The sequence below is a fragment of the Taeniopygia guttata genome, chromosome 1A (assembly GCF_048771995.1).
Source record: "Taeniopygia guttata chromosome 1A, bTaeGut7.mat, whole genome shotgun sequence".
Classification (NCBI taxonomy): domain Eukaryota; kingdom Metazoa; phylum Chordata; class Aves; order Passeriformes; family Estrildidae; genus Taeniopygia; species Taeniopygia guttata.
In genome coordinates, this window is record NC_133025.1 from 10,540,187 (window position 1) to 10,564,499 (window position 24,313).

Genomic DNA, 24,313 nt, shown 5'->3' on the forward strand with positions numbered 1-24,313 from the left:
GCAACTAAACTTCCTGTCAAGAATAGTTTCCTGTGTATGCAGCTCTTCTGTGGCATTTAATGGTACAGTTCCATAAAGAAAAATATGATTACTCTCATGCATTCTAGTTTGAGTCTTTGTAAATCAGAGAAAACCTCATTCCCATGACCCACTATTTATATGTATAGATTCCTGTGTAAATAAAGAGCTGATGAATTTAAAATAAACTTTTTTTTTTTTTTCTCCCAAAAGCCATAACAATTCTCCCTTCATTTCATTCCTTACAGATGAAGAGCTTTTTTCAGGAATGTATATTGATTTCATGGGGACAGATGCGGCCATTTTTCGCAGTCTGACCAGGAGGAATGCAGTGAGAACTGACCAGCACAACTCCAAGTGGTTGAGTGGTGAGATGCCTTTAATTTATCAGAGTTTTAATGGGTGTCACAGAGATTCTGCTTTCCTTTTCCTGCTTAAAACAAAGACCATATCCTTCAAAGAGCTTGTCTCTAAACTTAATTTATGAAGAAGAACCATGAAGAAATGTGTGTAAATAAAAACTGTAGACAGTGCAGGTGTGGAGGGATCCCTGCATGAATCAAGCTCCTAGATCACCCCACCTGATGGCCTTTTTTGCATTAAGACTGAACCAAGCTTTTTGAGGGCAAGTGTATGAAAACCTTTCTAATGGCAATTGGAGACAGTCTGATTTCTAGAAAAGTGCCTTCACCTCTGATGAATCAGATATTGCCTTAAATCCGTGTTTGATTCTAGACCACAACTTCAATTAAGATTCACCACCACTTGCATTCAAAATGAGTGCATAACAGCGTCTCACTGTCAGAGAAGTCAATGTGGATCATTGCCACTTATTTCAGTGGTGAGGAATTGGTTATCTAAACACAGTAGAAAAACTCATTTCTGAGTGGAATCGCCTCTTTGATTTACTGACATCACTGTGAAAATTCTCCATCTTTACTGGTAAGAAGACTTCTTCCAGTGAAACAAATTTAAATTAAAATGGTAGTCAACCCTGTGAGAGGAGGTAGCTGTGAAAGGTTATAGACCAACTAACACAGCAGTTACAGTTTCAAAAAGCCTTCAGGTATGTTGAAGTAAAGTTTTGTCTTGATATTTTTTATGGTGACTTATTATTCATGTCTGGCTGTGACTACAATGAAATTGCAAGGTTTCATTCACAAATTCATTTCACTATGAAAGGGAAACTATGTCCTCTCTCTAATTTTTTTTTTCTGTTTGTTATACATTCTTACACTTATCCGTGCACCCTAACATGTGCATCCTATAATAAATTAGAGGAAAATTAAATTTTAAAATGCCTAATTTCTGGAAGATCTACCTGTTCAAAACAGGTACTTGAAAGTACAATTTATCTCCATGTTCTTTTAGAGCCAGAGTCATGGCATTTGTTATATTAATTGAGAATAGACTTATGTGAACAGAACAATGCTGCAGTCCAAAATGAGTTTTCTGTCAGACATTCAACCTTTGTATCAGATTGTTTTAAACTTTATACTGCACTTCAACTGAACAAGCAATCTTGCATGATCATTGAAAAGACAAAGCCTTCATGCAGGAAGAAGGGACACTTCTTCCTTCAGTCAAAGGAGGTGTTCTGAGGGCTCCTGAACCATCCATTATATGTTTGCTATTATGTTGTCCTCTCCCTAATTCTCCTTTGTAGTGTTTTGCACATACATTTGATTATGTTTACCAGCCTCTGATATGAATTCAGATGCTGCTCAAGCATTTGCCTACCCTCCTTTCCTTTTCTGGGTTACACAAATTGTTTTTCTCTCTTATTTGTAAACCTTATTTGTTACATTCCTAAGCTCCTCCATCTTACTTTTATGTTTTGTCTCAATTAGACTTTCCTTAGGTGCCCCAGATAACACATTGATTCTTCCTTCTTCCTCAAAGTCTTTGAGTCTCTGCAGTAATCTATACCATTGCTTCTCAACTGGTCCTCTAAAAAATTTGCTGTGAAATAAAGTTTGAGGTTGAAAGCACACATGGCTGGCAGCATGGAGCCATTTGCCTGTTGATATTTGGTATATTTAGCACTTCCTTGAAGCAGTCAGTAAATAATTTGTGGCTTATATTGATATATCTTTTGGTTTCATCCTTTTGGTAAACTTTTTCATTTCAGAGCCTATTTTTGTGGATGCTCATGTTATCCCAGATGGCACTGACCCCAATGATGCCAAAATCTACTTCTTCTTCAAAGAAAGACTCACAGACAACAGCGGCAGCACAAAGCAAATTCATTCAATGATTGCAAGAGTATGCCCAGTAAGAACTATTTTGTTTACCAGGTTGCTGGGATAAGCTGCTAGTGTGACATGATAATCTAAAAGACTAAATGTTTGAAAAGCCTTTGATTTGACAAAATTTCCTGTTTCTGTGTCGCCACTCATAATTAAGAAGAGCAGTTACTGGGCTCACAGCTTATATGTATCTCACTATATGTGTAAGAAAATAGAAATGTAGAGGTTCAGGAATTTGTGTATTTCTTTAACTGAGTCAAAATAGTTACCAGTGTTGAATTTTTAAACTTGCTGTCCTTAGTACAAATAAGGCACATTATTTTCTCAATAAAAATGAACTTTAGGCAGTGAAGGCCTACTTCATACACACACAAAATACACATACACTCAAAATGTACACATACACACTCAAAACATTTAAAGCACATCAGAAATATCAAGCTTTTAAATCAGTGGATTTAACTTTCAAATGCTGTTTTCATTTCGACATCAAAATTTGTCTTTCTGCTTGCTTGTATAGATGCGTGTGTGAGCCTAACTTTAAAAATGTGCACAGGAAATTTAAATTCAGGAGTTGTGGCTATTCCTGGGCAATAATTAATTTTTTTTCACAGCACTCCTCATTGTCTCTATTTTGGGTTTTTTTGTATTTCTAATCAACTGTACATGAAAAATGATTGAAACAGCTATTAATATCTCTGGTGAAATATTTTTTTTTTTTTTTAAGGAGAGAAAAAATAAAAATGCACAATTGCTGCTAGCCTATTCATTCCTTCTTTTAGAAGGTTTCAGGAAGTTCATTATGAGTGTTTATATATTCCCTGTCTTTAATTTGGGTTTTCTTTAGAATTTGATGCTTTGTGATGTTGTGCCTGGGTGTGAAGGTGTTTGTCTTTCTCTGGCAATATGATGAGGCATGTGATTTCTTTTACAATCTCCATTCTCTGTATTTTAGTGAGAGTGCCTAAAGGCCTTATTGGGTGTTTTGCAAGAAGACATTTCACACTATTACAGCTGTATGAGGTTTTTTACTGTTATAATGAAGCTCAGATGGTTTTTGAAAGGCTTAAGACTTTTACAGTGAAACCTGTGGCAGAATCCTAAGACCAATTAAAATAAATCTGAGCCAGTCATATTTGTATACATACCATCATATTCATGTATCAACACCTTTGAGACTGACAGAATTATACTGCCCCCTGAAAAGTCTCCTTATAAGTCACCCTAAATGTTGGATTACCAACTCCAACAGCATCAGTGAAACATGCACAGCACCTGTTGAAATCCCATTTCAATAGCTTCTGCATTTTGGTTTTTCTCTTTCCTTGGGTAACATAACGTTAAGCAGCTGGGAGGGCACTGCTCTTACCTAAGGCATTCACCAGCACAGTTGGTCAGGATCTGTCACCTCAGGGCTGCATCACCTGGTTTGGCAGTTACAGTTCCCACCCTGAACCATGGAAATTTGGAAAGATCCATGAGTGAGCTGTGAACAAGCCATCCCTGCACCAAGCTAGCAGGACTTGCAACAGTGCATAACCTGCTTGACCGGCACTAGCCATCATTTTTGAATAGTGTTTAGAGCATCCACTAGGTCAGGTGCAGCTATGCTGCTGTCAGGACTAGAAGAAACATCCCTCCATAGAAACGTGAGACCTTTTAGAGATAACATGGACTTAGTCCTGGGTGTCAGTGAGTGATGCAGAGCTCCACAGTCACTTCCAGTCACAACAGCATACACTGCTGATGCACAAAATCTACTGCCCAGCCCTCCAACCCTGCTAGCCCAGCAGAGAAAGTCCACTCAGAAAACTAGTTCTTGGTTTGTTGTGCATATAGAATGCTTAGATGAGGGGATTTGGCTTAGGTCTATCTATTTTTAATATTAAATTTACATATAATTATCTAGATAGTGAATTAACCTGAAAAAAATGTGGGAAAGTCCAGTACAATGTTAGCTGTGTTTTATTTCCTATTTTCTGAAAATAATATTCCTTTCCAGAATGACACAGGTGGTCAACGCAGTCTCGTGAACAAGTGGACAACATTCTTGAAAGCAAGACTTGTGTGCTCGGTAATGGATGAAGATGGAACAGAAACATACTTTGATGAATTAGGTATCACAAAAAACATTCCTTAAAATTTCATCTACATGTAAAATTGTGTATTTGTGTATTTCTTTGACAGAGTCAGAATAATTACCAGTGTTGAATTTTCAAACTTGCTGTCCTTAGCACAAATAAGGCACATACCTTGTGCATATGTAATGACTGATTTTCATTCAGTTTCTTAGTCAAGTTGTTAATAGTGAAATCATAGCACTAGAAGTCCATGACAAAATTCCCCTTGCAGTTTTATGACAGCAAAAGAAAAAAATTATTTGTAAGTCTTTCTGCGTAATTATAAGGTAATTAACGTCATTAATCTTGAATATGTAAACAAATGATAGATGTAAAGAACTAATACTTGGAAGGAAACATCTAAGTGACTCTCTTACTGTTTTGCTACTAGCTTTTTGCAATAGATTACAAATAGAGAGTTTGCAGTAGAGGGTTTTTAACATCCCCTTGAAACTGTTTCTTATACCACTGTGTAACATACAGCTTTCCATAATGCATTTTTTTCATAATGCATTTTTTCTATTTTTTGATCACAGGGTAGAGTTCTAAGTTTGGTAATTCAAGATAATGTTAATAAATCCTGTTACTGGCACCAGCAATGGCACTATTCATAAGTATAATTTTTCAGGAATCCTTCAGTCACATAAATTTTTGTTTCAACATGTGAAATACTGTAAATATTTAATGCACAATCTGTACAGCAATCACAAGAGGTTTCTTTTCAAAGTAATTAATAGATGCATATCTTGATATCTACTTGCCAAACATTACCAGAAATTTTCAAATTCTGTATTGTCCATAGCTGAGATGCACAAAATCATAGTTCTAAATTCATGTATTGGGAAATTTGGTATGTGCTTTACTAGAAATATAAATAATATGAGCAGCTAATGTGCACTGCTACTTGGTCTGCATCTGGTTCTGATATTCCCTCCATTGTATCCTCTCTTGCTTTTCTTAATTATTATTCCTGATGCACAAAATCATAGCAAATGGGGTTTTGAGTACTTTTGAGTTTCTATATTTACAACTATTTGGTGTACTTGCTTTAGTTCAAGGTTTCAATGGAACCTGATTTGGCCTGGGAGCAGATCCTGATTTGCTCTAGCTCGGAATGTGCAAGGTGCTTGGAGGACTGATTTTCTGAAGCTTGCAGTGCCTCAGCACTGCCACAGCAGCTCATCTTTGAGAACTGTGATTAACCAACCCCCTCCTCTTCAACAAGCTGTAGGATAACTGCTTTTAGTTTCTTGTATGACAATATGTAGGGCCATAGTGAATAGGAGACAATGTTCTCAGCATGGGTTCCCAGCACAATTCCCTATCAAAGAGGAAGAATACAGTCACAGCTGGAAATTCAGAAAACGGGGAGAGAGCAAACACATGCTTCTGTTCATGTATAATTCAGGAGAGTATAACATTTCCAATTCTGCATGGTGAAGTCTTTTGCTTTTGACATATTGAAAAGAATATTTAAAAAATTCAGTGGGTTAAATGAAAGAGCCACATGAATTAATGGAAAGCTAAAGAAATATTCTGTGATAAAAAGCTCACACAGTTCAGTCTTTTTTGATTTGTAAATTAAGTTTAAGAGGTAGCATGATTATAGTTATTAAAAACATTTGTAAGGAGAAACTGTCAGAGATTAAAGTAGATTTCACTGAAGTGAAAAAAAATCAGCAGATCAGAGGTTATAGTGGGTAAATTAATTTCATTGACTGGGTGCAGTTTTGCACAGTGCAGTCAATAAATCCCTACACAACAGGAGGCAGGAGGTTTCCTTCTCTCACAGTCTTTACTGCAAAGCTGTCTGACATTCGTATCATGTTAAAAATGCTCTAGTGAGGGCACTCCAGTGCATTCTGGACAATAAAACACCTAATTTCCCCGTTTTTGATTACATCCATCTATGGGAACTCTTTGTCTTTAGCCTACTGCAACTTTAATGTTTTCCTACTGCTAAACAACCTGCTGAAACAAGATACAGCTGAGAAAAATGTGTAACATAGATTCTGAATGTATTTGAAAATCTTTGCCTTCTGTCTCTACAAGTTTAGAGGGCATGGAGTTAATTTCCAAATTTGCTTTTGACTGTTTAAGTCCTAGATTTATGCATATATGATCTGTTCATGTGGTAAGTCTCCTTTTTCCCATTCAAGTCTTAGATAAAACTACTGTTGAGTTTAGGAGGAATAAAATCATAAATTAAACTGGAAAATAAAGTTTTTCTTACTATTCAAAATGTTCTTCTTTCTTACAGAGGATGTGTTTCTCCTAGAGACGGATAACCCCAGAACAACACTTGTGTATGGAATTTTTACAACATCAAGGTAAACATGGAGATTTGAAAAAGGTTACCTGAACTGCCTGATTTTCTGTATGAAAACTGAAACTAATACTTTGTGGATAAGGCTGTGCTGGGCAGTTTTGTGTGTCTGCTGTGGCCGTGGTTTGCATGCAGGATTCTCAGTATTATTGTTGTTGATATCTATGTCAGAGCTGTGCTTCTTGGACCAAACTGCTTCCTGACATACTGTCAGCTGCCACTGGCAAAACATTTCCTTGGAGGGCCACTTGTCACTGCTCAGCAGTGGAAAGCTAAATGACTTCAATGCTGCGAGCTCATGTGGCATCTGAGAGCACTTAACACCTCCTGAAGAACATCCAGCACCCTGAAGGATCAAACTAGGATATCTTACATGAATTCATACAAATCATTTCCAGTCTCTCAGCTGGCTGATGATCACAGAGATGGCAAATAACTATACTGGCTTCAGTTGGCTACAAAAGGACACGCTCACATGGCGTTTGGTCACCTCCTTGCTGCTCCCTGTTTCCAGTTGCTGTCTGGTTTAGAAAGCACTTGCTCAGCTCCCAGGGGTGGTGGAAGTACTAGATATGGCTGAAACTCTCCACAAAGATAGACTGATAGGTGGATCAACAGATTCTTCCACCTCTACCTTTTTTATTTTTTCTCTTGCCCTCATTACATAGTATTAACAAAGAGTAAAGTTGGTTGCTATCCCCTGATTTCTGATATACTACCCTTTATAATTTAGCTGTTATTTCTTGTGTTCAAAGAAGTCTTCTGGGTTTTTTTATTTTAAATTATTTTATTAAAATAGAAAATTATGTGTTTTATTATTAATAATTAAATTAATGGCAATTTTTAGTAAAAAAAGTCCTTTCAGATTTTTTTTTTCTCGAAGATTTTTTCACTGGGATATAGGGGTCTACTTAAATGTGTAAATACGATAGGAGAATTTAACTGGGAAAAAAAAAAGCTTCACATAACTTGTAAACTTAGGTGCTGTATATAATTCGTACTTTACAAAAAGAGAAAAGGATGAGCTTATGTTCAGTAGTAAAACCACACTTATTAGGTTGGGGGTGCAATATGACTGAACTGGAAACACTTCTGCCTATTCTGGTAGAATTCTTTTCTCAGTGGAAATAAGATTTGAATCACATGAACATATAACGTGACAAAAAAGAGAAAACTTCACTTTTTCCTGGCTCTCAAGCTATTTTCTCTCTCTACTGAAGTTTTTACACATGCATTTCTGTTATTGTGAACCACATGGTCTAATCTTGCTTTATTTTTGTTCAACTATAGATTGAATATGTTATCTAGTTAAATACAGAAACCATGAAGATTTTTACTCCTTAATAATTCTTGTATCTTCATCTCTGTAGACTTTCAACTCATAGCAGTAGCAAGAGAGAAACATCATAGGAAGTAATAACTACTAGTATTTTTATCTTAATCATACAGAAGGAAACCAATTAATACTGAGATAAATTATTTTAGTGTCATAATATGCTGTAAATCTAACATAAAACATCTGGAAAGAATAAATGCATTTCTCAAAATCTATTAATACCTAGTAAAATTTCCACAAATACCATAATCCATCTAAAAGGTTCATTCTGCTAATCTGTATATAGCTGAGAGCAATATGGATTTCACTTTTACTGTTTAGACACTATGTGTAATGTTTTCAGGCTTTTTTCTGGAGTGTTTTTTCTTCTTCAATTGAAAACAGTTACTTGGATTATCTTCATCCTACAGTTAACACTAGGCAGATCTTAGACTGTCTGGAGTTTCCACTTTTTAAAAATAAATACTGCAAATCTTGCATGCAGCAAGAGGAAAAATGAGGGAGTATCAATCTGGAAATCTTTCCCCTAGTGCTTTTCATCATCATGGGGTGATGGAGACCATTCAGGGCTTGTGCTGCCTGGACCTGTGGCTGAATCTAGAACAATGGGAAGAGCACTTTTTTGCCTTTTTCTTAGGCAAATCCCTGGGTTCCCCTTAGGAGGCTTCAAACTTGGATCTTCATGAGTCCAGTTTTATGGGTGGATTTGAGGACTGTATAGGAGTAATTCCTTTACAGCTACATCTTTTCCCCATTTTTTGCAAAAAAGCTGGAAACTTATTAAAATAATCCAACCAATTGTAATTGCTCTGGATGTTTTGATTAATATTTTAGCCATGTATTTTAAGAGGCTCATGGAGATCTTGTGGTTATTATACTGGTAGGAGTTCTGGAAACCTGTGCTGAGCTTGGCAGTACAAAGTTTATAAAACTCCTGCCTCACTGAAGTCAGCAATATTTTTGCCACTGATTTAACTGGAGGCAGATTTCCTATATTTAGCATTAGGAAATCTTTTTATTGCACCAGTAGGGTAGTGCCTGCCTCTCTCTTTTTTGAGTTCCCTGTTCAGAAATTTGCTAAATCTTAAGAAGTAGTGGTGCATATTGGCCAGTAAAACATTTTAAATCCATAAAAAAGCAATAAATTGTATAAAATATTACATTAGAGGTCTCTTTCCTCATTGGACCATGCAAAATTATGGAAAAGCTGTAAAAAAGTTGGTGGCTTGTAATGCTAACTTCTTCTTGTCTTCCAGCTCCATATTTAAAGGCTCAGCTGTGTGTGTGTATCATCTGTCTGACATCCAGACTGTGTTCAATGGGCCTTTTGCACACAAGGAGGGCCCAAACCACCAGCTGATTCCATATCAGGGCAGAATTCCGTACCCACGGCCTGGCACCGTAAGTACAAAGATGTTTATTCAGTCTTGCCAATGGCTTCTCTTTGTTTAATGCATAAATAAATATTATTTATTCCAGGAGAAAAGTCTGTATGTGACTGTAACAGTTACAATCCAGGACTATTTTATTTGCTTTTCAGTTGCCTGCAAATCCAACTGCAAATCATGTAGTGTCTGGAAAGCTTCTAGAAAGAATTAAAAGTCATGTAAAATGTTTGTTGCTTTCTGTTTTAAAGGTGATATAAATTCATTCATTAGGTGATAGTCTTGTGTGCATGTGCATTTTCATTTTGTGTACATTTGAGCAAAATGTAGCTAAATAAACAAGTATGCAAGTAAAACATTGTTAGTATGTTCCACAGCTTGGATCCAAATGTCTGTAAGTCTGTCTTCTGTCTCTCTGAATTTTCTTTAGTTCTCCAGAGTCTTGCACCTTTACTCAGATGCTTAGGAGATGTAGTAGAAGATTTAGAGTACAAGGTTTCTCAGATTTGTCACTTGACTAAAGTATACCCTGCCAAGTTCTGAATCTTAGATGAGAGACCTAGAAATAAAAGCATTTTCTTGCCATTCAGTTCACCATCACCTTCTTTGTGAGAAAGCTTTTTGTATGCCTTGCTTTCAGGAATTTATCTTCCAATAAATTCTGTACACAATTAGAGATAGATCAGTTTCCAAGTTGTGTGAAAGTATCTCATGAAATATTTTAAACAAAACTGTTGTTTCTTCTTATTTTTCAAATTTATGACATATACAAATTGCTGTTAATGCACTTTTTTCTTTATTTATTTACTTACGTATTTTAGCTATTCTTATTTTATATTTAGCAGAAATTTAACACCTGATATTTCAAGCTTTAATAAGGAATGTATGGACTTTCTCTAGAATTGTCTCTGAATCCATATTTGTTAGATGCAGTAGGGTCAGTATGGTAGTGTGGGTGTATATTGACTCCTACAGTTTGTCAAGTGTCAGAATGAAATAAATATTCAGAGAACCATAAATTATCTCTCAACAACACAGTTATATTTGTTTAGATTAACACTTCGATGCTTTTCCATTCATCACAGGAAATTAACTTTTGTTTTAATTTTGCCAGTCCCTATGAGAACCTTTTACCATATCACTATTTCAGTCTGATTTGTCTTTATGCTGAAAAATCTTATTCTTTTTCTCTCTTTTTCTGTCAAACTTGGAATAGCTCAGATACATGGAATAGCTCTCCCTATTCACACAGTTCATAATGACATTTTAGTGCAGTTGTTGGTGGCTGTAAGAGTTAGGACTTTACATTCCCAGAGCTCTAGAATTAACTAATCAATACCTGACATTCACTGAGGTCTAATATTAGCATTAGTCTTTTCTTGCAATTAATTCATACAGCTCTAATCTCAAGAGTGTATTGAGGTTTTATAAAAAAGATCTATTTAAACAGGAAGTTTCACACTCTTGTGATTAGTCACATTTCAAAGTTTCTTGCTGCTTCAGAATGTTTTGTTTGTATGTGTTTCCTCAACCACTGCCATGTTTTTCTTGGTTCACCTCATAGAGGCTTCTGAGGTATTCCAGACAGGCCTAAAGAAATTGGGCAACACAACAAAAAGGGGAAAAAAAATCCGTTTTGGATTTAACTTGGTGACAGAAATTTTGTACGCTTTCCAGATATGGTGGTGAGCTCTGAAATTGAAGATAAATTCTTAGATCATAGCTCACAGAGATTCCTTTAGATGACCATTTCTCATTTTTGGATCGCTGGCTTTTGTGCTTCCTCATGATTCAGCCACAACACAGTATCCCCAAGTCATTTTCTAAGATGAAGTTTCCTTGGCTTTGCTTTTATTTCACTGCCAAAAAAACCTCCACTTTTCAATGTGTGCCACAAACTTTATTTTGCACTTATGTCAAAGTATTTGCAAAACTTGGGACATGGGGATTTTTCGCTGCTCAGAATTTGTACTCAAAGAGTTAGCGTGATTAGCCATGTTTGCAGTCAGTGGGTTTGATCTTCTTTTCTCTAGAATGTACTTTTTTTGTAACTTCTGGGATGCTGGACTAGACAGGGATGCCTTTTTATATGACATAGAAAATCCTACTTTGCAGTTGCCTAAAGAGATATTCATACTAAACCTCTGGGTAGAAATGAATGTTCATCATGTTGCAGTACACTGGATAAACAATGGAAAGGCTTCAGTGTAGCTTCAATAGGATTAAATGAAGCAATACATTCTTTTGGCCATGATCAACTCAACAGTGTTTGGCTGGCCTTCACTAAATACCAGTGGTTTCTTATTTCTCCACAAGCAAAACTTACTTATGGAAAAAGAAATACATAATTGGCAGGTTGCTACTAAACTCAGTGATGTTTGAGGGTAGTTTCCATTTTTCAGAGTTTACAGAAATAGTTTTTGTACCTACAGCATATTGAACAATATGCTGTAAATAAAAGAATTCTGATAATCAAGTGTAAACATAAAATTGTGTAGACAAGCTCTTGAATGATCTGTGAAGGATGCCCATTCAATCCCTCCAGGAAAGGGAGAGTTTATAGGTTTCTTCACTATCATCTTCTGCTTGTCACTAGTTTAGCAAAACCATTAATTGATTAAAGATGTTTGTTAAGGCTTTGCTTGGAACAATGATATAATGTGAGTATTTAGGGTCATGCTGGTGTGAATCATAGCACAGACATTTTTGCAAGAAGTCACAGACAAAAGTCTTATGACTCCAAGTCAATAATGGAAGGGTTGGAAGTATCAGAGAAAGACTTCTAATTGAGCTATGTGAGACAGGAAAGTTTAAGTTGAACTGTTTGTGAAACAGAATCCCTCTTGAAAGGAGCTGGGGTCTGGCAGAGCACTACCAAGTAGAATAATCTTGCTAATGATGAATGCAGGTTTTTGTTAAGTATTTATTGCTAATCTTAACAGATAGTTCCATACATTTTCCGGAATGTGGATGAATATGCCAGAGAGGATAGAGCAAGCAAAGAATTCAACTTTGTGAACAATCCTAGAGCATAAACATAGAGCATCATTTCTAAGAAGAGCCAAAACAAAGTCCTTAGGATAAATATGAGCCCAGAAAAATAAATCGGCAAGGATGTCAGATGAGAGAAACAACCCATGTCTGAGCTGAGTTCTGGTTCTTCTTCCTGGAGGAAACTGACGCTAGAGCATTTTCTTTTAAAGAGTTCCTACCAGAGCTGTTCTACTTTGTATAAATAATTAACTCCTAATTGAAGCCAGAGGATGACTCTAAAGCCTGGGATTAGGCTGAAGTCCCCTCTCTGCTTGTTTCCTGGTATGCCCAATGAATAGTTTACTGGGTGCACAATATGGAATAGCTTTTAGCAATGAGGGCAGAACAGGCACTCCTGCCTGTGGTTACGGGGATGCCCAGGGAAGTGAAAACCCAAATTCTAACATTGCATCTCATCAGGTAGGTTGAACACATGACTCACATATCCCCAGACAGATTCCAAATCTCTCAGAATATGATTCATTTGGTGTAATTTTAGCCACCTAAAAGCAGGGTGTTCAGTCTGAATTACTGACTACAGAGGAAACCTAAGAATAAATGCCGGCCTTTAAGAGTAGAAGTCAGGTGAGGTAAATCTCTCCACAGCGACTGGCTATTTTGTGTCTGTGGTTTTGATCAGAAATTCCATCCTAGATGTAAGAATGGCCCTCATCAAAATAAACAAATTTCCATCAAGCACTTTTTATTGAACAAATCATTTTCCAATTGGAAAAAATACTGAGTTGAAACACTTCTGAATATCTCCAGTACTCTGAGGAGAGTTTCACTGCTCAGAAATATGGTAAGAGGAAAAAAATAAAGCTCAGGAGCAGCAATAAAAAATGAGGTAGTGGTAGCTGAAAAATAAAAAGAAGTAAATTAACATAAGTACATGGAGAACTGACATAGCTCTGATTTCTTCACAGTTTCCTTTTAGTTTCAAAGTCAGTAGAGTTGAGTTTTCTAAGATGGCTTTTAGTTTCTCATGAGGCCCAGAGTGCCTCAGGGATGATTATTTAGATGGTTCTTCATTATATTTAAAAAAGCATCCAAAGTATTCATGGACTTCAGTTACTTCTAAGGCATAGAGGAATGTATAGACAACCTTTTTAGATGTAAATAAGTTGTTATGGGACTCCCTCAGCAACTCCATATTACTTCTCTTTCAAATGAAGATGAGTTGCAGGCCCTTTCATCATCTTATAATCAACAAAAATGACAAGAGGGATATTGGCCAAATTGCAATTAAGTATCAGATTTTGTCTTCTGCCTTTGTACTAATTCTCTAAAAAAACAGATGACAAAGTTTGTTATCTTCCCATACCAATCTCTTGGATTCTTTTTTCAGCAGGCAGTTTAGAAGCAAAAAACATATAGAAATAGTTCCAGAAGCACAGATATTTGCCATCAAGCTGGATTTTGAAACCAAACACAGTTGGGTTTATTTTATCAGAAGTGATAAGTGTAGCTATTCAATACTTCTTTCCTCTTACTAGAATATACAAAGTTTTGGCCCAAGTCTGAAGTGGTTTTTTTGAGAATTTCCTTTGTTAATTATCAGTCCATATTTGTAAATGATCTGGAGATGAAAACTCTCTGAAAGATGGTAAGTCTTGTTCATCATGACTGTGCATGTTTCCTACAGTGTCCGGGAGGAGCCTTCACACCCAATGTGCGGACAACCAAAGAGTTTCCTGATGATGTTGTGACCTTCATTAGGAATCACCCTTTGATGTTTAATCCCATTTACCCCATCCACAAGAGGCCATTAATCATCCGGATAGGAGCTGACTACAAGTATACAAAGATTGCTGTGGATCGAGTGAACGCTGCTGATGGGAGATACCATGTCTTGTTTCTTGGAACAGGTAGGACAAATTTGGCAGCATTCATTTTCCTCTGTTGCGATCAACTCTGGTTTTTACAATTTATAGCTTTCAGAAATAGTTGTTTAAATGTTTGCAATCTACAGAAATATTATTGAAATCCATGAATTATGTTCTTTTTACTTTCTGTGTATTTTTCTTTTTGCCATAGACATCATTATGTGCAAGAGGTGCAATGTATTGATCTTAATTTTGAGATAAAAAACAACACTGGTATATATTTTATTGGATCTAAATTATAATATTTCTCTTGAACGTGGTTGTGTGCAATATGATTCAAAATTAGATTTTGATGATCTGTAACACAAGAAAAAAACACCAAAATCTAGCTTTATAATTTTTTTTTTATACTCTCATCATCATTATTTAATATATGCTGTGTAAGCTACATCTGAAGAAAAGCACGACATGATCAAGATGTTGCAAAGGCAGAAACAACTCCTTCAGAAAACAGTAGTAAGATGGAAGTACTTAGCAGAGAAAAACAAACAAATGGCTGGAGTCCTAGCAGTAGTGTACACAGAGAGCTTGATCCAAGTATTCTAAAATAATTTCTGTCTAAGATAACCTGTATTTTGATTTTACTTACATCAAATTTGAATCAGGTGCTACATCTCTGAAGTCTGCAGGGAACAGGTTAAGTGATTCTTGTACTGATGAATTTAGATTTTTTAAAATATTCTGATATGAATCACACACTTTAGATTGAAGCAGAGAAGTAGAGTGGTACTCTGACTAGACCCTAAGACTCACTCACATCTGAAACTCCCACTGGTTTAACAGGGCATTGGAGGTCAATAAGCACAAAGGCTAATCTTTTTTACTTTTTTTTTACTTTCAAGTAGAAAAAGGAAAAGAACTCTAGGAGAACAAATATATGTCTGAACATCAGAAAATGATTACAGAGATAGCTTGCATTGCTTTTATGGTTCACATATTATTGGGGCCCTGATTATTTTCTGCTTGTAGAATAACTGTGTCTGCCAACAAACTCACATGGGGCTGGGAATAACCATATTGTTATATTAGATTTAGGAAGTGGGTGCTAAAAAATCTCTTAAGAATATCGGGCTTCTATAGGGAAAGGATTAAAAGTAATTCTCTTAACTCAGAAAAATCTCTTCAACTATCAAAATCAGCACAGTGCCTATGTACCAAAGGAGGCCAACTGCACACTGTGCTGTGTGTGCAGAAGTGTATCCAGCAAACAGGTTGATGGAAATAATTTTTTTCCTGTATTTGGCTCCTGTTGGAAGTACTGTGCCCAGCTGCGGGCTCACCAGTACGAAGAAAACATTGACCTAATGGAGCAAGATTAGTTGAGGGACTATGTGATGTGATGTATGAGAAAAAGCTGAGAAAATTGGTTTATTCAGGGAAAGCTAAGGGGAGACCTTAATGCTGTTGACAACTATCGAATGTGTGGGTACAACTACCTAGTGGGAAAAAAACAGATGGGGACTCTTCTCAAGGTGCTCAGTGCCAAGGTGAGGGATTTCACACAAGTTGCAATGTGAAACAATGCTAGAAGATACAATGGGAAAAGTTTTTTGTCATCAAAATGATCAAATAATGGAAAAGGATCCAGAGAGGTTATGAATTCTCCATCTTCAGGGACTCAAAATGTACAAAACCCAACACACACATCATTGAGCAGCTTGCTGTAGTAGGACTTGCTTTCAGTGTGGGATTGCAGCAGATGTCTCCTACAGGCTACAGGTTTCTGCAGTTCAGTGAAAGGAAAAGAAAAAACCACTTAATTCATGTGAGGTTATGGATGGAGAAAATGAAAAGGGCTAAAGCCCAGCAAGAACTCAATCTGGTTACTGCTGTAAAAGGAAATAAAAATGTTTCTATAAATACATTAGCAGCAAAAAGAAGAGTTAAGGAGAATTTCCATCCTTTACTGGAAACAGTGAAAAGGCTGAAGTACATAATAACTTCTTTGCCTCAGTCTTTAGTAGCAAGACCAGTTCTGGAGGCTCCCATCTCCTGAGTTGGAAGGCAGGAATAAGAAGCAGAGTGAAGCTTCCATAATCCAAGAAGAAAGGGTCACTGACCTGCTATACCCCTTAGATACCAACAAGTCCTTGGGGCTGGATGGGATCCACCCAAGGACACTGAGGAGCTGGCAGAGTGCTCTCCAAGCCACTTCCCTTCATTTAGCAGCAGTCCCAGCTAACTGGGGAGGACCCAGCTGATTGAAAGTTACGTGACGGCCATCCACAAGAAGGAGCGTGTGGGGAACTACAGACCTGTCAGTCAGACCTCAGGGCTGCAGAGGGTTGTCTGTCAACCTTCTGATCATCTTGAGTGCCATCACATGGCGTGTGCAGGACAACCAGGGGATCAGACCCAGCCAACATGGGTTTGTGAGAGGCAGGTCCTGCTTGACCAGCCTGAGCTCCCTCTGTGACCAGGTGATCCACAGAGTGGGTGAGGGAAAGGCTCTGGCTGTTGTCTGCCTGGACTTTAGTAAAGCCTTTGACACCATTTCCCACAGCAGTCTCCTGGAGAAACCGGCTGATCATGGCCTGGATGGGAGCACTGCTCACTGGGGATAAAATTGGCTGGACAGCTGGGCCCAGGGAGTGGAGGGGAATGGAGCTACATCCAGCTGCTACCTGGTCCCAGCTGGTCTTTCAGGTCTTTCCCAGCCTAAATGATTCTATGATTCCATGTTTTTCCACCCAACCTTTACCAAGTCTCCATCTGATGCGGAGTGAATACTTTGTATATGATAAGGCATAGTCAGGGCAATGAATTATTCAGAGAATTTAATAAGGTTTTGATCTGGGTATTTTTGTTTTCTTGTCTGGAAATTGATAAATGAGCTTTAAGGTATTCTTGACTCTTTCCTAGCTGCAGTTGTTGGAAAATACTAAATTAACCTAAATAGGATAGGGCTTTCTATAAGGTGGGTTCTTCCTCTCCTTTCCCTCTCCCCACCACTAACACAAACCCACATTTTCTGTTTAGTTTAATTAATGCAGATACAATTTTTGACTTTGTGAGCTGTTAGGATATTTTTTCTCCTTTCCTGAAGAAGTCTTCTTCCACTATAGAAATATTGAAAGTGTTGATAGAGAGCATCCCTACTCTTGCTATAAAACTTCACAAGAAAACTTGGCAAAAGAGAGGTTTGACTTTACTGTTAGTTTTCTTCCTTGACAAATCACTATGTTTAGTCAAAGTAATAGATTGGTAGGCTAGTGCAGATCTTTCAGATGAACATTTGTTTTTTCAATATAGTGCTGCCATTGTTTTTAAATGCTTTGTAAGCACCTAATGTTATTTAGAGGCAAACTCTACTGAAGCTTAGTGGAAAAGATTGAGACATAAGTTCCCAAACCATATAGATTGTTAATGTAGCAATGATAGTTAAAGCTAGAAAACTATTGAAAAGCTGAAATGTCCTCGAAATCACAAATTGATAGTAAGCATTTTAATAACTCTGCAAGAGGTAAACATTTAGGTAATAGGTAATTTCATTTTATCCTTTGATGATCATATGACTGTTTTTAGGTGATCAATGTGGCCTCCAACAACATATCTCAGGTTGTTCTTATGTTAATCTCCTCTGTGTACCAGCACAGGACCCATTATGGATCAGATACAGAAAGTGCAGCTCTTGATACTTTATATATTCATTGCTTTATCTTCTTCATTACACTGGAGACAAGGATCATTTTCTGCTTTCTAGTGAGATGGAGGGCAGGCATTATTCTTCCTGAGCAGGGCACAGGACATTAATACCTTCCAAGGTCTTCCTCCAAAGAAATCGTTGCAATGCAAGTTACTGCATTTCTCGGCCCTTTAAAATAAAAGTGATCAAGTTTCAGCCACTGAGAGGAGAAACTTGTTTTCTTTATTCTCTGCTTTCTGTGAGACTCAGGAGGATTTGATAGAGATATTAAGTGTCAAAAGGAATGTAGAGGGGATTTGCTTTGGTGTCAGTTCATCCCAGGAAATGCAAAAACCACATTGTATAGGAGAATTTCATGTGATAATTTCCTTGGGAGCCTGGAGCCCCACAGCCAGAGACAATGGGACTTGACACCTGGTGACAATTACCCTCAGCTCAAATGATGAGTTACTGCTGCTGAACTGAGATGTTTCCAGCCATGTCTGTCACTGTCAGTGACCTGTCTCATGCTTGAAATCAGAGTGTTTTATGTCTTGCCAGATGCAAAGCACACAAAATGTTTAGCTCTTCCTCTCTTCCTCCTCTATAGCCTTAGTAATAAATCAGTTCCTGAATGCAAGTGAAGAATAGCAGAAGTACAGAGCTCCGACAACCCCAGTGGTTTTCATCATGTAGCTGTGGCACAGGAGGGTATAGGCAGCTCTGTAATTTTTTCACCTTGGTGTGAACTAAATGTAGTGTTCCCTTTGCTCCCATGGACAGCAGTGCTGTGCTCCCAGGGGCTGCTCCATACCCAGAGTTAATGCACTGCTTTTCTCCCTTGCTTACCTGCATAGCAAACAAAATAAATCCCAGGGACAGACATTCTTCATGTGGCATTCCATGCTTTTCAAATGATTACAATCTCCTGTTTTTCCTATGCTTTTAAACAAAGACTCCCAAAGTGCTTCACAAAACTCACTAGTTTTGTTAGGTCTTCCCTAAGGGATCTCTTCAGCCCTGTCTGGCGTGAGCTGACTTGGAGTAAGGAGTCTAGACTGGTAGTCAGCAGTGGTGCAAGAGAAAAGTGCTGTGTACCTACCTTGTCTTTCCAAACAGAAATCCAAGACATCATTTATTTGGAAAGAATATAATCACTCATTTGCATATTTGACTAGATCAATGCTGATGGTATTTTTCCCTATGCAAGGAGAAATAACATTCAGTTCAAGAACTTGGGGTTAAAGTTCTGTTTCAATTATTCCCTTTCTGGGATGGGGCAGGACTGAGTCCTGAGTTTTTTTGATTCACCCTAGAGTTCTACTGTGATTTGTTTACTTGTTTCAGTTACATCTAAAGAACCTGAGCTTTCAATATTTTGTGTTTATCTTCTGGTAGATTGCTTTCTATGTATTTTAAGACAGCAGTAAAACACCATGAGAACATATTCGTGAGATTAATATTCATTTATTAACCATGCCACCTACTGCTCGCAGCACAAAAGCCTTTGGTCAAAGTACACACAAATTGCACAACCAAAAGATTATTCACAGGGGGTTTTTATTGCTCTTGGTGCTACGAAAATATTTAAATGTCTGGGTCAAACTTGGGTACATTAAACAGCTATGGGCACCAATGGTATTTTTTTCAGCTCCTTGCTATCAAGATATGATGTGTTTTTCTGGAAAGAGATCTAAGTTACTGTCATAAAAAAATACTACAGACTTCAGTGTGGCTTATTGAGATGATTAATGTCAGCCACATGCATCTGATGTGGCATGAGGCTGATCAATGTTTCTCATTATCTTTTCTTCTCTGATGAAACATTTGTTTTCAAAGTCTGGGTGCAGTAAGTGCCTCCAGAGCATAAGTTTTTAATACTCATTTTCATAGTGTTGTATGATGGCTGTCCTTTTGGAAAACCAACCCTTGCTGACAACAGTAGCCTCCAGTAATGCAATATCCAAATGATCTACAGATTCTAATAGAGATAATCTGGTCAGGGGAGCACGCTTGCCTCCCATAGTTTTCTTGGCAGCAGCTTTTGAGACTGAGGTTGGGAAGATGATGTTACACAATAGTGGCACAACAGGCATCAGACACAATTTCCTTCTTCCCCTTGGTCACAGTGCCTGAGTAATTCATAACCTTTTGCTGACCTGTTCATCCAAAGCTTTTTCACAGGCTTTTAAGGTGATATGTAAGTTAAGAGTTAATGTACCTCCACCTGCTTCATTTCCCTTGTTCGGGTTTTATTCAAGCAAGCTCTTGAATAAAGAGGCACACTGTGCCCCAAAAGGTTGTTGACCGAATGGGGGCTATACAGAAACTTCACCCTCAAGTGTGAGCATTTGTATTTGTCTTTTTGTTCTTTGATGCAGCTTGAATTTTATGAAGTTTCACAGAGATATTATGAGCTGGAAAAAAATTGCCCCCATTTGACAGATGAGTGAACTAAGCACAGAGAGGTTAGTGGCCGTGGTGGGAGCTTTGAGTTACAGCAGACACAGAGCGTGGGAACATTGCTGTCAGCCCTGACTGCTAACCTGCCACCCTCTCAGGTGCTCTGCTGAGCCTCAACATTTTCTCAAACAGACAGATTTCAAACATTCTACAAACGTTTTGCTTTCTTTTTTCTTCATAAGGTTATTTGTATACATCAGGTTCAACTCAGATAAGAGACCAGAAATAATTAGCTGCCATTAGGCTGACAGGTAAAACATGGAGAAAAAGTTTTTAGAGGGTCTCTGGCAGTGTCAGACCCATCAGGGGTGGGGATTACTGAAGGAAGCCTCTCAAAACTCATATCAGAGTAGAAGATGGTGCCTATTGCAGTCATTTTTTTATTATGTGGAAAATTTTGGGGTTTTATTTGTAGTTCAGTTTGTCCATGTGATGTGGCTCAGGGGTAAATGGGTTCTGGCTCTCTTTGGGGCTCACATTACTGACAGCTGCAGTGTTCACTTAGAACTGGGAAAATAAAAACTAGTCAAAATTCAGAGAATAAGATTTCTACTCAGACCTTCTGATTCAGCCAAAAACCTCTGCATTTTTCATGTCTTTTCATTAAGCTTTGCTTTTTCCATTGCCCATGGTCAGGCAGATCAGGAATTAATATAATCAGGCACAGTCTAACTGGTATTGATGAAGTTTAGCTGATTAATATCAGTCTGAAATCATGCCTTACATTATCGTAAATATTATTTTAATTATGATGATGATGATTTGCCTCTTATGCTTCCATTCCATTTATTGGAATGCCTTCCTTCTTCGTTTATTTCCCACTCTGAATACATTCTACCTTTTTTTTAGCCTGCACTTTCCTCTCTTATGTTCCCAGTCTCTCAGTCCTCTCAGAGGGAATGTGATCTCAGTGTCATTGTCTCTAATGTCCAGCTGGGACACCTGCATTTGTTAAACAGATTTAAATGGAAAAGCATTTTGAGTCACTCCTGTCCTCTTGCTGTCAGCTTGAGGGAGATTTTCTTTTGTTTGTCCATCTTCCCTTGATTTACAGACTGCTGAGCTGATGCAAGGCTGCAAACAGCTCCCAGTGAAGAAATAGGAAAGTGGGAGCAAAAATCTGCCTCTTCGTTGCTAGTGGCAGATTAATATTCTAGAGACATAGTAGCTTTTTCATGACTGTGTAAAATCATAGCAATGGAGAACTGTTTTCAAGTGGATTTCAGGAAGAAACATGTAAATAGTGAAGAAAACCATGTTGTTCATTTTTATGTATTTTAGAGGATTACCTTCTAATTCTGTACACTGACCAAACTTGAAAAAATTTCAAAATTTCACCTGCACTTGTTTGAAGATCTCTTATGCCTGATTTGCAGCATAAAATCCTATCTGTTGTGAAATGCACTCAGAAACAGCTCAGACACTGCTTTGCATAAGTGTCCTGCAGTGCACAGTGCTTCATCCTTTCCTCTGACCCAGGGAATTTAGTTCACTTTTTTGCCATTAGCAGAAATAATCAAACAAGATCTTCAACAAAACTCAAGTATACCATAAGCTTTCTATGTGAACACATGTACATGATTTGATTTGTCAGATACAAATTTTGTGTTTGTAGTGGAGACAGCAGTGGAGACAGCTGCTGAGAAAGGAATGAAAAGTGGGGTTTGGGGACAAATATTTGCTTTTCATTTATTAAGAAAAAGGCTGAGCAACAGTAGCAAGACTATTTTTAGAAGCAATGGGAGAACTATAGCCTATAAGCTGTACATTATTGGAAGTGTTTATATATAGGTGTACATATATATATATATATAGATATAGATATAGATATAGATATAGATATATATACAGATTAATAGAATCCCTTGCTTTAAAAAATTTTATTTAATCAGCAGCTTTCTATTGCCTAGTTGAGTATTTACTTTAAACATTGTATTAAGTCTTCTTTAAGACAACGGAACATTCCTTTCTACAAGGATTTGTCCATCATGGTACAATACTGAGTCAAAGTAAATGCTAAAATACTGAGTCAAAGGGAATGAATAGGAAAGTAAACAGTCCTTCACTCTGTGTGTTCTTCTGGGGTGTGACAAAAGGGTAGATAGGAACCTGCTTTACAAATAGGAGAGGTTATTAGAACACAAGGACTTGGCGTCAGGCATTATCGTATTTTCTGTGCCCATGCCCAGGATAAAAATCTCCCCTCAGGTTCTAATTTCAGTTTGGGGCAATGTTTGAGGACTCAAGACAATGTAGGAATTTTAAATGTGTGGCATGTGCTAATGGATCATTGACATAAACCGGTTCTTCAGAGGCCCAGCAGCCTTACATTCCTTTGCAGGTAAGGTCACTGTCAACATGCTTAGTGCCCTGTATGTCAGGGTTACAGGTACTTGACACTTTGCAGGCAGTTTCAAAATAAAAAAGAAAAAAAAAACAAAAAAACCAAACCAAAAAAACCACCACAAAAGGCCTACAATTCCGTCCTGCACTTCTGATTATTTTGTAAGGTAGAGTCTAATGTTAGAGAGAGAGAATTGATAAAAGAATGCAAAGAAGCAGAGGTAGACTGGACTGAAGCCATGTACATGTGTGAGTGGGTTATTCCCTAAGTAGGAGAAGAAATACACATAAGCCCTTTCTCCTTTCCTCTGAGGGAGGCATCTGCAGCAGTTTAACACTTCAGTGGGTCCTGGCAGTTAGTAAATCTCTCTCAGGTTCTCATAGCTTAGCTAATACTGGCACCCAGGCTAGACCACAGCTGTGCTATAACAAGATTTGGTTTCAGTGAAATTTCTTCAGAAGGAACTATTTTATCATGCCATTGTATAATGCGAATAAATGTCTCAGTGGAAAATTCTCATGAAAAATTCATTCCTAACATGCCCTGAGCATGTACTCTTGATAGCTACACATTTTTAAGTCTTGCCAGCTTTCAGTTTCTCTTTTCCTTTTTGTTTTTTAAGACAAAATACTGCAATGTGCTCTTTGTGTGTGGTCAAGTGATTAAATATCAATATTCTGGCTTTAAACCTTTTTTTTTTTTTTTGGTAGCAATAATAACAGCAGAAACAACAACAACTACTAGTAGTAGAAATAGTAATAGTAGTAGTAGTAGTAGTAGTAGTAGTAGTAGTAGTAGTGATGGTGGTGGTGGTGTCTGGCTTCCTTGAGTGAAATAAGATGTACATTACTTACAGTAGTCATCTTACCCTGCAGCTCTACCTATAGAATTTAGTCACTGAGCTTAAAGCAAAAATAAAATTGAACTTTTTCAGCTTACATTCTCTTCATTATGAATTGCCAAACAGGAAACTGAAATTTCCTAATAAATGTAGATACTTGCCTATTTTGTGCTATGCTAATGTTCTATCAACTGCACAACTCTACAATGCTCTTAAAACTTTTGAAGGCTGAACAGAACCTGTACCATGTGTTCCCATTCCTCAGAATCATTATGATATTCTACTCAGTCTAGTTTCTAGGTCTTTTAGGTAAGAGGTATCCTATGTGCTTTTTCCAAGTTAAAATGCTCATTCTTGTGATTATTCCACAGTCTGCCTTTTATGCCACATCAGAAATACTCCAGTGGCTGTCCCAGCCTGTAAGAGCCTTCACAGATGGACCCCTTCATCACACGTATTCTTTCCACATAAGAAATTTGGAAAACTAGTCACAAATTCCCTTTTGGTCTCACTCATCACATCTATCCTGCAAAAACACTGTCATTGACACATATTTCTACTTACTACTATGTTCTGAGTGGATTTGTGAGGCTTGGAACTGTCTTTTGAGAGGGAAACCGTGATACAATAGCTAAAATATCTTCACCTTGATTTTTCTTTTTATCTTACAGAGCAAAATATTAACTC

General features: G+C 37.4%; 1 protein-coding gene across 1 annotated transcript in view; it reads left to right on the plus strand.

Moving 5' to 3' along the window:
* Positions 1–24,313, plus strand: part of SEMA3C (semaphorin 3C) — a 115,951-nt gene that overhangs the window by 75,558 nt on the left and 16,080 nt on the right. The window contains exons 7-12 of the mRNA XM_002187727.7: positions 267–386; positions 2,150–2,292; positions 4,270–4,384; positions 6,648–6,717; positions 9,306–9,450; positions 14,113–14,335. Coding sequence (XP_002187763.1) covers positions 267–386; positions 2,150–2,292; positions 4,270–4,384; positions 6,648–6,717; positions 9,306–9,450; positions 14,113–14,335 — 816 coding nt within the window. The remainder of the gene's footprint in view (positions 1–266; positions 387–2,149; positions 2,293–4,269; positions 4,385–6,647; positions 6,718–9,305; positions 9,451–14,112; positions 14,336–24,313) is intronic.